Source organism: Coptis chinensis, chromosome 1 (genome assembly GCF_015680905.1).
Source record: "Coptis chinensis isolate HL-2020 chromosome 1, ASM1568090v1, whole genome shotgun sequence".
Taxonomy (NCBI): Eukaryota; Viridiplantae; Streptophyta; class Magnoliopsida; order Ranunculales; family Ranunculaceae; genus Coptis; species Coptis chinensis.
This window is the reverse complement of record NC_141456.1, coordinates 10844602-10857576: the sequence shown is the minus strand read 5'-3', so window position 1 is coordinate 10857576 and position 12975 is coordinate 10844602. Positions and strand designations below refer to the sequence as shown.

At 38.7% G+C, this 12975-nt stretch overlaps 1 protein-coding gene across 1 annotated transcript; it reads right to left on the bottom strand.

Moving 5' to 3' along the window:
- Positions 1 to 2177: 2177 nt before the first annotated feature.
- LOC147522070 (uncharacterized) lies at positions 2178 to 11667 on the bottom strand. The gene is given in 10 exon segments (XM_086590795.1): positions 2178 to 3119; positions 4202 to 4312; positions 5102 to 5337; positions 5434 to 5482; positions 5636 to 7618; positions 7864 to 7961; positions 8098 to 8205; positions 8314 to 9654; positions 9656 to 10840; positions 11518 to 11667. Coding segments are annotated over 9 exon segments (5031 nt in total). The 5' UTR covers positions 10523 to 10840; positions 11518 to 11667; the 3' UTR covers positions 2178 to 2881.
- Positions 11668 to 12975: the final 1308 nt, after the last annotated feature.

Sequence of the window (12975 nt, the reverse complement as noted above, 5' to 3'; positions counted from 1 at the left end):
TGTTCTTTTGATCGAAATAAGAAATCAAGTACACTTTTTTTTTTTATTATTAACACAAAGAAATCAATTACAAGTGAAGGACGTAGAGTATCTAGGGTTTAGTACGTATGGAGTCCCACGATGTATATTAAATAAAGGACTTGTTTTGTTTTGGGTACACCTAATAAAAAAAATTGTAATTTAGGAACCTAAATGTGTCTAAAATAATTTTATTTATTTATTTTAAAGTTGGAGTACAAGAGTGTTTTTATGGGTGTGTCCAAGATCACCTTCTTATACACACTAAAATAGAAAAGGTATAGACGAAATCGTCCTAGTGAGGCTAAGGCTATCAATGGGTTTCGATAATCTAATAACCGACCTAAACCAAACTAATAAAAAATGGTTTGGGTTTTTGTGATTTTGTTTACCCTCCACCGACTCAAAACCGAACTGATATGAACCCAAACCAATAAAATGACATTTTAGTAATATTTATGATTAATTTTGTACATATTTATCAATTGTGTGTGCATAAAATTAATTGATTTAATTTAAAATTTAATTGATTTTATAGTTTTCGGTTCGGTTTGGTTCAGTTTCGGTTTGCAATATATCTTATTAGTTCGGTTCAGTTTGAGTTTCCAATTTTCTTATCGGTTCATGTTCGGATTTTCTAAAACCCGACCCAAACTGATCCATTGACATCCCTAAGTGAGGCTATAGTTTCTTGAACGCATTCCCTGGAAGGTTATCAACTTTTGGTTCATTTTGTACGGGAAACATTCGCTAGATAGAAAGCACTTGTAATATATTGTGGAGCTTCTAGGGGACAATTAATGAGAAATTACTGTTTAGCTGATTCCGTGTGTTGTAATATGAACATCCATGGTGTGAAATGAAAATGTGCCTGGTCGAGCAGAAGAGATGTAGATAGAGAACAATCTGTGGACCATCAATGTTGTCACCCTTGAACAGAGAATACCCGCAATGCACGGAGTACTTGAGTCTGAGAACCATTTTAATTAAGGGAGGGGTTCATATTATCTTAACACTTAAACAAACTCAAAATTGTTAGGACATTTATAAGTTTTGGATTAGACTAATTTTTTGTAAATATAATTTCCTAACTATTCTAAACATTCTCACAAATAATAATAAAAAACCAAAAATTTCTAAACTTGCCAAATATAGTATCTAAAATGGTGAAAATAAACGGTCTACAATTAGCCAAATTTGGTAAATTGTTAACTACATTTGGCAAGTTTGAAATTTTTTGATTTTTTTGATTATTTGTGACAATGTTTAGAATAGATATGAAATCATATCTACAAAAAAATTAGCTTAATCCAAAACTTATAAATGTCCTAACGATTTTGAATTTGTTTATGGTGTTATGATAAGATATGTCCCTAAAATCCTCCTCCCCTTCTACAGCAACACACACTTTGAAATTGAACACAATAAGCTGAGAGACCTTGAGACGCACCCCTGCCCTGATGAGTGCCACGTCATTGTGTTCACAAATTGTGTTCAATTTTGTGTGTTGCTAAAGACTTTTCCTTAATTAATATTAGACGAGTGGAGAGTATTTTGGTGTGGCTGTAGAATTTCTTTGTTATTGTTTACTGCTACTGGTTTTCATTTTCAAACACAAACTCTTCTTTCCAACATAAAAAGCTTGCGGAGTTCCTGCTGTACTTTTACTTGCTTTGAAAATTAAATTGACAATGGGGGGTTTTAAAAGCATGAGATTAGGATTAGTTGGTGTGGGTCTCATGTTGATATCTCCAACATACGCCTTTCCAAAAGATACGTGGAATATAGCACTACATTCTAAAGCGTGAGTTGCTTAAAATATGGTAGGATCCCATCGTGCACTATGGCCTGAACTGGTAGCACTTAGATCCGAGGAGAATTCTATTGTCAACGCCACAATGATTGATAAGTACGTACTTAGACTTTAGAACATGTGAGAAGGACATACGATTAGTTACGTCAGAACCAAATCTTCATCATCCTGTGCACCATAAAAGCCAGAGAACTAGAATACCCCCCTCATTGTCTTTCTCTCTCTTCACGTGGATAGAGACAGAGAAAGACTGTTAGTTAAACCTCAGACAATACGAAGAATTAAAGAAGATGAGATTCAGACTTTTCCAACACATTAGGATTCAAAACTAGCAAAGAAGACAGCATTTTCAACGAACTTGTCTTTTTACTGAAACTGACAAAATTTAAAGTTTCTGCACATTTCTGATACATCTACTACACCAGATTCCCATCAATATTCTGTATTATAATGTGAAATGTGCTTACAAAGCCCATTGGCGCATGTTACTGAAGTACTGACCAACCAAAAAGTAACTTTATAGATGGGCAACCCCCACTTCCTAATTCTTTTGCAAGGAGTTTGGTGTTGATGCTACAGCCTGTTGGAATATTTCTCCTTAATTGTGCAAGGTAGAACCCTAATCACATTTTGTTGCAGGGTCAGTATAATAGAAAGCCTCCTGCACGATGGATACAGGCAATACCACATGTATCTACAATTGACTTGCTGCATTAGCTTCATTTCTTAAATTGCCAGCTTCAGCTGCTAGGCTTCTCCTTGTACATTACAGCCACATATCGTATCTCCTTAATTTTCATACAAGAAGGATGTACAACTGCCAACATATATACTAATCGAAGCGACATTGATAGCTCAACACGAAATGATCGGACAACCCCAATAACTAAGAGGAGCCAAACTGATAATCCATGGTGTAATGGTCATGCATTATCCCTCTTTGCTCTTTTCCTTGGTTGGGTGGCATACAAGCCAAACAACTGAGGTCTAAATGCATGAAGGCAATGGAGAGACCAAGGCCAGTAGGGCAAAAAATCAGTTAATTATTAATCAAAGTGAGAGACATTGTACCCCTGCAGGTAGATTCCTCGGCATTGCATGTGCAGTAACATATCTCTGGGGGCATGTTTTTTGTGTGATAGCAGCTGCTGCACTAGAGGACGTTGAGGTCTCAGCTGCATCAGCCTGGCTCCTGCCATGGAACTTTGCAAAACGGTTGATAACTGAAAACCTCTCCAAATCCTGACATTCCACTCTAATGTCCATGACTGAGGCTCTCTTGTCGAACCTACATAGTCACCAGAAAGTATTAGGAATGGAAAACACTCCAACATATAAAATTGAGGGGGGAAAGGGAGGTATGGGAAGAGCAATAGCAATAAACAGTGTCTTTTACTAATTAGTAAATCAGTCTAGACCATGAGATCACACGTGCAGTCAAATCCTGTCTCATCCACAGTTTTCTGGTGAACATATTTTGTATAGCAATTGATCCCTATTTGAATGGTGTTCATTTTATGGCCTGTATTCCTACTATAGTTCTATCAAAGTCGAAAGATCACATTATCACATAAAAATCCATTAGCATGAATATAGAATAGGTGTGTCATCTCCTCGATGCATATCGTTATAAGTTTTACTTCTAGACCTTCGTTTAGTCACAAGAAGATTAATACTAGTGTTGGTTTGGCTGGAGCTCTTTGCACATAATCCACCAGAGCATTAGAGTTTCAGGCTGTTAGTTGGTGTATTTGGTTTTTAACTCTTCACGGCCACCTACAGCCATCACTTAATGATTCCATTGGTGTTGGAACACTTCCCTGTTGAACACTAAACTAATTAAAATGTAGACTCGAACACTTGCTGAGAAGAAATATAATTTGTTGACAACAGTCACTGCTCTCCCTTCTTCCTAAAGCAAAATTCCATTCACTGTCAAACCATAAAAACAGGCATCTATTCAGTACTAAGATATCCCAACTATGTTTGCAACTTAAACATACTTGGTATTTGTTGAGGAAAGTCATTATTCCCTTTCTTATTTGAAGTGAAATCCACTAATTGTCAAACCATGATACAAAGCATAAAGAGAAGGAACAAACGATCGTCTGCATAGTACTAAGACATCCAACTAGGTTGGCAACCCCAGAACTTTAACACCCAAATAAGAATCATACCAGGTGCATATTAGCATTAGCAGCTCATGAACGGTAATAACTTCATATCTTAAGAGAAACACAAGTTCTCTATACGAACACAAACTAAACCTAAGATACGGATAGATAAAGAGTACTCAATATGAGTGCAGTAATAAACTGCGAACTAAACAGAGTACAGAAAGTTATAATCACTGCTAAACTTGGTGCGTACCTCAAGAGATCAGTTTCCAATTTTTTAGCTCTGCCAATGAAGTCTTCCACAACCCTTACAATATGCTGATCACCTTCCTTCTCATCAGATGTTTTGGACTTTCCAGATTCCCTAGAGAAAAAAAAAAAACAAACAAACAAACAAAAAAAGACTTCAGATTCAGAGAACCAATGACCAACCCTTTTCTTCCTGACCATACTTACTCCGCATTCTATTAAGTGAAGTGTTCTAGGGACATATAAGAAAAACATATAAACAAACTCATGGTCGTTAGGGCATTGCTAAGTTTTAGATTAGGCTAATTTTTTGTGAATATGATCGTCTAACTATTTTAAACATTGTCACAAAAGATTATAGTATTCGGAAATTTATAACCTTGCCAAATACAGTATCAATTACCCTGAAAATGAATGGTCACAATTCTTAATTTGTTGACTACATTCAATGGGGGTAGAAGTTTCCGATTTGAATAATGTGTTTAAGGTAGTTGGGAAATCAAATCTATAAAAATTTAGTCTAATCTAAAACCTAGAAACGCCCTAACGATCATGAGTTTGTTTACGCGTGTTTCTTATGTATGTCCCCAGAACCTTTCCCTTCTACTAATATAAAATATTGAAAGGCAACTGTAGTTGGCCATAAGAGTTTAATGACTTCATCTCCCATTGCAAAGCTTATGCTTTTCTAAAAAAAACTTAACAATGGAATGACCTTGATTTTCACCTTTAGTTAAGTCACTATTTCACTTACAAGTACGTGTTTCACAAAATGCACAAAATTAATCTTCAGATAAAGGAATATTTTATGCAAACCAGACCAAACTCCACAAATCCACATACAGAAACACAGAATAGTATGTTTTATGGATACACAATGTTGCCACTAGCTAAGATTTCCTACCTGTTTTCATCAACAACCGCCGAATATGAGCTAGAAATCAAGCTGCAAGCTTCCCCTAATGCCGACTTAGAAACAGAATAAGTCACAGCCTCATAGCCCGAAATGGCTTTTGCAGAGAGAAATTCTGCGGGTGCAGGGCGAAGCACTTGCTGCATTAGCTGTGTAGTATAAATAAGCCTTCTCTTTGGTCGAATCACTGACTGTCCATCATCGGCCGACTCTGGTTCTTCTTCCACCTGCCATTGGAAATGAAGTTATTGGACCTACTTCATCCTACAAATTATAAAATGCCAAGAGAACCTAATTTATAAAATCTCCCAATAGGGTCATACCTTCTCAACCAGCCGATTTGCAGTTAGTGCCCAGTCTTGCTCTGCGATGCTGTAAGATTTTGCATTAACAGACATCCAAGTAAGGACTAACCAATTTATCAGAGATCAGTAAGCTTTAAAATAACTATACAGAACATGACAAGTAGAGGTCCTACAAAATGTGGTTTAACAAATGTACTAGTTAATTAGGTATGACAATCACCTGATAGTTTGAAGCCTCTGGGAACCATGTACAATCTGTTTATGCCATGGGATTAGCATTGATGTTTCAGTTTTACGTTTCCTTGGTCTCACTACAGCCAAAGTCTGATCAGTAACTTCTGTCGGCATTGACTGTAAGGGAGTCAAGTGCTCACTCTGTACGATTGTTGAAACTGTACTTTGACTGATACTATCAATCTGATTGGAATCAACGGCATTAACATTCTCTATTGATCTAAGTGCATGTAACCCTTCAGGTCCCTTGTCAAAAATGAACTGCTGCGCACTCGGTTTAACTTTACTTTGTGTATCCTGCATTGGAAGAATTTGTTCAGTTCTAAACGTCCCATAACGATCAAACCAGGAAGGTGCCATTTTAGGATTGATTTGGGGATTCTCAGATCTAATAGCTGGCGCATTAAGTTCACTAGATCGATTATATGTTTCAATCCGACCAAATGTCGCCATATCCCGAGAAGGAACAACTCCATGAACACTTTGGGATGCTGCATTTCTATTCTGATGTTCTCTTCCCTCCGAAGAAAAACTAAGCATTTTCCTGTCACCGGAAGAAAAAGAAGTGTGCTGGACTGCCACATTTGTACCACTATCGTGTAGCTGGTGCCCAGTCCTGTTAGCCAGCTGTTGAGCATCTGAATCACCATCCGCTCCTTTAAATCTCTTCCCACTTCTCTTATCCAGATCGTTTTCCATACTCTTCATGGCTTGCACTTGGTGCAGCAAGGAATAATTCTGATGTGTTTGCCTCAACGATCGGCCAAAGGCTTCGATATCTCTTGTAGAAGTCGCGGGGTTCCGAGAAGATAAATTCTCTCTCTGTGAGACCAGGGCTGGGTCCTTCCTGTACTTTGTATCCAGTGGATGTTTCACCACAGATTCCTGCCCCTGGGACGCACCACGATTCTGTGGAGTTGGGTCAACCTTCTCAGCTGGCATCTGTTGCCAAGAGCTTTCTCTAACAGGCTGTGAATTAGTAGAACACCCACCAAAATCAGGAACCTTTCCACTATTCTTGGTATCGCCATATTCTAGCTGTTGTGAAGTTTTTTCCAGATTACTATTTGATTGACTGGACTGAGAAAAATTGGGAGGAACCCTGTGAAGGGTTCCACCAGTTGAGTGTGCCTGAGCAGATACGTTAGCCCATGCATGGTGCAACATTGATGAAAAGTCACCTTGTTGAGACTTTCCTGTCAAAGCAGATGGTCGAGAGACAGGCACAGACTCCAAAACAGGTAATTGTTGGCCAGAAATTCTAACCTGGGACCAGCTTGGACCATTTGGCTGAGAAGTATCTTCAGGAGGAGTGAAAGAAGTCCTGCTACTGGGGCCAGCCAATGATACCTGGGAAGATTGATCAGCTACTACTTCTCCCTGAATGCCATGGGTCTGTCTAAAATGGGGAGGTCTATCATTTAAAACATTGACAGGTGGAGTACTCATTGCTTTCTCACCATCCCTAGAAATTTGTTGAGATTGCAGTTGATTTCTTGAATAGGGAAGCGTTGATGGAAATGCCCCAGAAATATTTGCTTGCATATTCGACTGTGAGGTTTCATTGCCCGTCTGTCTTGAAACATTGGGATTGTTCTCCCAATTTTCTCTTTGAGAAATCTCCTGAGGCAAAGGATGCAGAGAAGATGCGGCAGCCAACCATCTCTGTTTTTCCTCTTCTGCGTTGGAATCAACCTGACTTGAGTTGAGACTGTTAACTACTTGCGAGGAATTCTGTGAGTTCAAAACATGTTTTGTAACAGGCAGTCGTTGAGATGGAGGAGCCAACCGTAAACCATAACCTTGGGAAGCAGTAGACTGGTTGTGCCATTGATGACCAATAGAAGCATCAGAACCTTCTGCTTCAGGCATAGCAGATGAAGGATGACGATCAGAAGAACTCAAACCTGCTGCTGTGCCGTGCTCTGCCGAGTGATCAACCTTGTGAAAAAGCTCAAGCATATTTTGACTGCCATATTCAAAATCAGTTATAAGTTTCTTCAAGTTGAATATGGGTAGGAATAACATATTCACAGTGATAAATCACATAACGGATTTCAGATTTATGATGGCAAAGGGTTGTACAAAATGAAAAGAAACAATGAGTATTGTCTACAGCTTACAATGGGATTACATACAATCAAAGCAAATCAAAATTAATAGACCTTCAAAGGTTAAACTTAAACTAAAGAAAAATCCTGAAACATCAACTACCATGTCTGGACAGTCCTTCTGCTTTGTGGAAAAGTGCCAGCAGATCCATCAGAGGAGGCTGATCCTCTTTCCGTTCCTTGGGAATCAGGTATATGCTCCTAAAAATGCAAGTCCTTTCAGTGTTTTCATAATAAATAGAAAGTTACAAGACTACTTAAAAATACAACCACAACGCTTACAACGTTCATGCTAGCAAAACTTTAAGAAATCAAGAAAAATAAATTCCAATATTACCTTTTCCATACCAATGGCAAGATTAGAAGCATTAGTATTAAAATTTGAGTGGCCAAAATATTCTCGCTCGTGACCTTTTGATCCTTGAAAACCCTGGTGGGATGAGGCCTGCAGATGTGCAACACGTTTTAAGGTGTCAGTAGTTTCCAAATCCACCTCCATATTTCCCATCGGGTGATATTGAAATCTGCGAGGCATGGGAACTTTGTGACCAACCTGGCCAGTGGACTTCTGATTGGCACTTGCCAAAGGTCGAGAATCACTAGTACTTAACCAGGAATTCTCTCTCAGGCCACCACCTGTAACAGTAGGCTGTGACTGGTTCGAATTATAGCTGTCATTAGAGAACTCTTTCTGGTAGCAGTTCTCCCGCTTCTTATCATGTGTGTCACCTGATCCTCGGTCAGAATTATACATTGATGATTCGTGAACCTGAGAACCCATCGGCTGCTGGTTATATCCACTATGATGTAGGTTATATCCAATACTGTCACCTCCTCTGTGATTCATAGGAGGATCAACCATATGCTTCCGATAGTTGAGCTGGGGACTATTTAGGATCTGTTGGTTTGTCTCCTGAAAACCCTTGGTAGTACTTGAATTTGGTATGGTATTACAATTATTCATGAAAGACGCCTCTCTATTGACCTGATGATTACCTCCACCGTCGTTAAAATTGGGGAAGGAATTGGTCGTCGCTATTCCACCATCCTGATCTATGCCCATCTTAAGATCATTCCTCTGAAACCTTTGTGCGCAGTTCTCACCCTCACTGATTCTAAATGTTGCAGCTCCGCTAACTGGCAATGAATTGTTATTGTTCCAACGGTTTGTGTTATGGTTATTTGGACTATCAATATTACGAGACGACGTCCCATGCTGATTAACCCAAGACCCCTGCATGTTCTGAGTATCAAATCCCGCTTTTGTTGCATGCGCAGCACTTTCTGAATGCACTAGTCTGGTCCTAGCACTTGGAAAGGCATTTTCAGAATTCAAAGATGGTTGGACTTGATGACTGCCCTGAATGAAAGAATTCTGTTGAGGACTATGATCTAACCAATTAGCACTCCCTTTCAAAGACTGCTGAACCGATTCATAAGAAGCATCATTCTGCATCCGCTCATTCTCTTCATAAAAGTTTCTGGTCCCTGACTTCTGGAAAACGGAGACATTTCGTCCATTTTGACTCATTTTTCCATCATCAAACAGAGGGAAAGGTCTTGAAGTCAAAGAAGCAGCACTCTGCAAGTTACTATCAGCCCAATCAGTTTGCTGCTTTGCACCATCACCCTGAGCAGAGGGCTGATCTCCAGTTGACAACTCCCTCTGATGAAAACTTAAGCCACTCCATTCATCTTGTAACCCTGTTTCACTGCTAGAAGCTTCTGCTACAGCAGACTGCATTAGAGCACTCCACGTTCCACTCTGAATGGAAGGGAATGAATTTAACTCCATTTTTTCTAAAGGATTCTCATAGCCTCCTGCACCACTTACACCACCCTTAGCACCAGAAATATCCCAGATATTGTCATCTGAACTGAACAATATCTTCTTTTTCAGTGGGATCAAGGCTAACAAAACCCTGAGAGGGTCCAACTTGACTGGCTGCCCTCCCCTGTAAGTTTCCCGACCAACCAGCTTGGTGCTCTCTACCCTGTAATTCTTGCACTGGTGCTTTCCCTGACACAGAATTAACTTGCATGCTACTTCCTAGCTGAACACCAGAATTCCCACCTTGAAAGGGATTATTCCGCAACATACCTTTTCCTTGAAAACCCTGTCTAGAGACTGAAGCACCATCGTGCATGCCAACCTGGTCTGGAAATAACACCGACTGACTACCCTGCAAAGTATTAGATAAGGGCAAAGACTGCATTATAGGCTTCTCTAACTGATTGCCATTCGACTTGTTCAACATATCAGCATGATCTTGAGACATTCCTTGGAGAGGTGAATATTGATTAAATGCACCTCTAGTGTTTGCATTATGACCAGGGTAAACAGACTGGTCAAGCTGCTGAGGAACCAATCCCATTGATCGCAACATCTGAGCTTGCTCAACTGAGAGTAGACCATCAGGAATTCCTTGCGGAGCAGAGGATCCACCACGCTGTGCCCAGTTCGGGTTACCCACCAAAAACATTTGTGAGCCATTTGGTACCTTGGAATTGCCCCCGCTGAGCTCGTTCTGCCACGCATAGTTAGATGAACCATGAATCGGCATACCATTGACGATGGCTGGTAACTGATCATTAGCTGCTTGCTTTGCAAATGCAGACAGCTGGTTCAATTGATTCTGGTGACTTCCTTCCTGCTCCACCTGCTGAAACTGTCTTTGCCTTTGAAGTTCTTGCAATTGCTTTATCATTATCTGTTGTTGCCATAACTGCATCTCTCTTAACCCAGGTCGGGGTTGTGACATGCCTGGTTCTTAATTCCTCACAAGCTGATGGTGTCGATCATGGATGTCACGATAGATAGGAGCCTCGGAATTTTTCCAACCTTTCTGAAGCTCTCGCCAAGCTAGGAATATGCTTAGTAGCATTCCCTTGCTCTTTTTCAACAATCAACCAACAATCCTCTCAAAGCCACCTTGACTTAGTTTGCTTCTTCATTCACTCTGTAAGATTTTAACATCTTTCAAACCTGGCTCTTGATTCCAGCACTGGATTTTTGGTGAACAAGAAAAAATAGTGAACAAGAGTGTTTTTGGGGACTCTTTACTGTCTCCTCTCAGAATCTACAAAACCAAAACAAATGGCAATTATTTATCACATTCACTGCCCTCGCTAATGATTGTCAAATTGCAAATAAGAGTTTCTTCAAAGTTCATAATCTATGACAAAGCTTGAACAACATTAAAAAAAAATTAAACAACAAATGGAACTTGAGATTTATGTTGTCTGCGGGATCTACAACTTCATTACCATATATATATAGCCTGCAAACTAACCTCACACAACCTTACATCACAAAAGAAAACCTATCTCTCATAATGTAATGTATGTAACTCCATAAATGTCAATTAACGTAGCGAAACATGTCAACTCACAATAAAATAAATGAAATGTTAAAATTAAAAACAACGGTATCAAAAGTGAACCTTCCCTAAATGAATTTAAACAGATAGACACAATGCATGACACATCGAATCTAACTAACAATGAAACTTGTAAAGTGTTTTGAACAAGTTGTAGTATAAATTTCCAGCTGCAACACATGAGAAGCAAATCTAACAAAACAATTTAAGCAAGATCAAAAGAGATATACATAAACTAATCAGCAGATCGAAGTTTATTTTTTTAACCCTAAAAAGATAAAACGAGCTAGAAGAAACAATCAAACTAATTGAGTAAATAGTAAATTGTATTATGTGTTGAAATGAAGAAAATTAGGGTTTGTAGAAGCACTACTTACTTAGTTATCTCGAAATGGGAAAATCGAAATATCGAAACTTTGGAGTTTTTAGGGTTTGTGTGTTTGGAAATGTAAAATAATTGGAGTTGGGAACGGCGTGTTTTTTTTATTTTTATTTATTGCTCAAGAGAGAGAGAGAGCTGAGAAGAGAGAAAGAAAGAAAGAAAGAGAGCAAAGATAAAGTGATCGAAATAATAGTGCCAAAATTTCAACGAAACTGTTGAGACACCAGGTTGGGGGTGTCTTCGGCTTCGGGTGTCCCGAACCTGTTTTTGCTTCGGGTCGAACGAAGCTAGTTTTTTGGGTTTGGATACACGGAAGACCGGTGGGTGGCACATTTTTATCTGGATGTAGAAAATTATTTTACTGCTAGGCCCGATAAGTAAAATTTTGAACTGGCACACATCTACCTTTCAATAAAAATCTTAGTAACACATCTAGCTAAATAATAAATATCGACTACATCTTTTCAGCGTACACTAGCACATACATATTGGTGATTCCAAATGTTTATACAGAGGATCTAGCTAGGAAAAAGACCAAGGAACAAAGAGTGGAACTACAATTTTGCTGCTCCTTGGTGCTACTATACTTCCAACTTTCACGACACATTCTAATTTCTGTACACGTACCATTTGGGACTACAGTTTTAATTTGTTGGGTGTCATTGAAATAAAGTCCGGCATTATTGAAATTTGAAACTGCTAGAACATTCTCTGCATATAAGCTCATATTCTCAAATGGTGGAGAATTCGATGACAGTTGCTTCTCCATCTGCTCAGTAGTAAGCTTTAAAAGAACCAATAACGTTGATAGTTTGAGGTTCTTAAGATATTCTGGAAAAAGAGACTTTGTATCTTTGCACATAAGTACATTTATCTATCTGTGTTGTGTACCACCATTAACTCCTTCTACTTAGCCGACAAAAGAACCAGAATCCTTGTGGCCCTAACACTTTCCATAGATCACGGAATCTTAGAATTTGCCAATTAGAGGCGCTATTGCATGCATCATCACCCTGAAAAGGCCACGCAATCCAACAAAAGATTTTGGAAGTATGGTACGTAAGCATGCATACGTACATGCAGTGCAACCAGTAATTATTATTCGATCTCATGCAAAGTACATACTAAAACTATTAGCTGGTCATTCCGTGTTGGTTTTCATCTTATAGATTATTATTGGATATATTTGGATAAGGTCATTATTAATAGGCTCCAATTGCAATAGCATGATGATCATTGGATCACATGTACGTGTACTTTAGAAAGTGAATTGAAAATATTGTTCACCACTTCCATATATCTAATTAAAGTTCTATATAATGGTCCCACTAATTTTCATTTCCCTTTCATTATATTGTTGCCAATCTTTCAATTCAAAATGTCTAAGTCGATTGTAAATGGATCCTAATAAAATTCCAAGAAATTTGACTATCTACTTGACATTATGTGACAA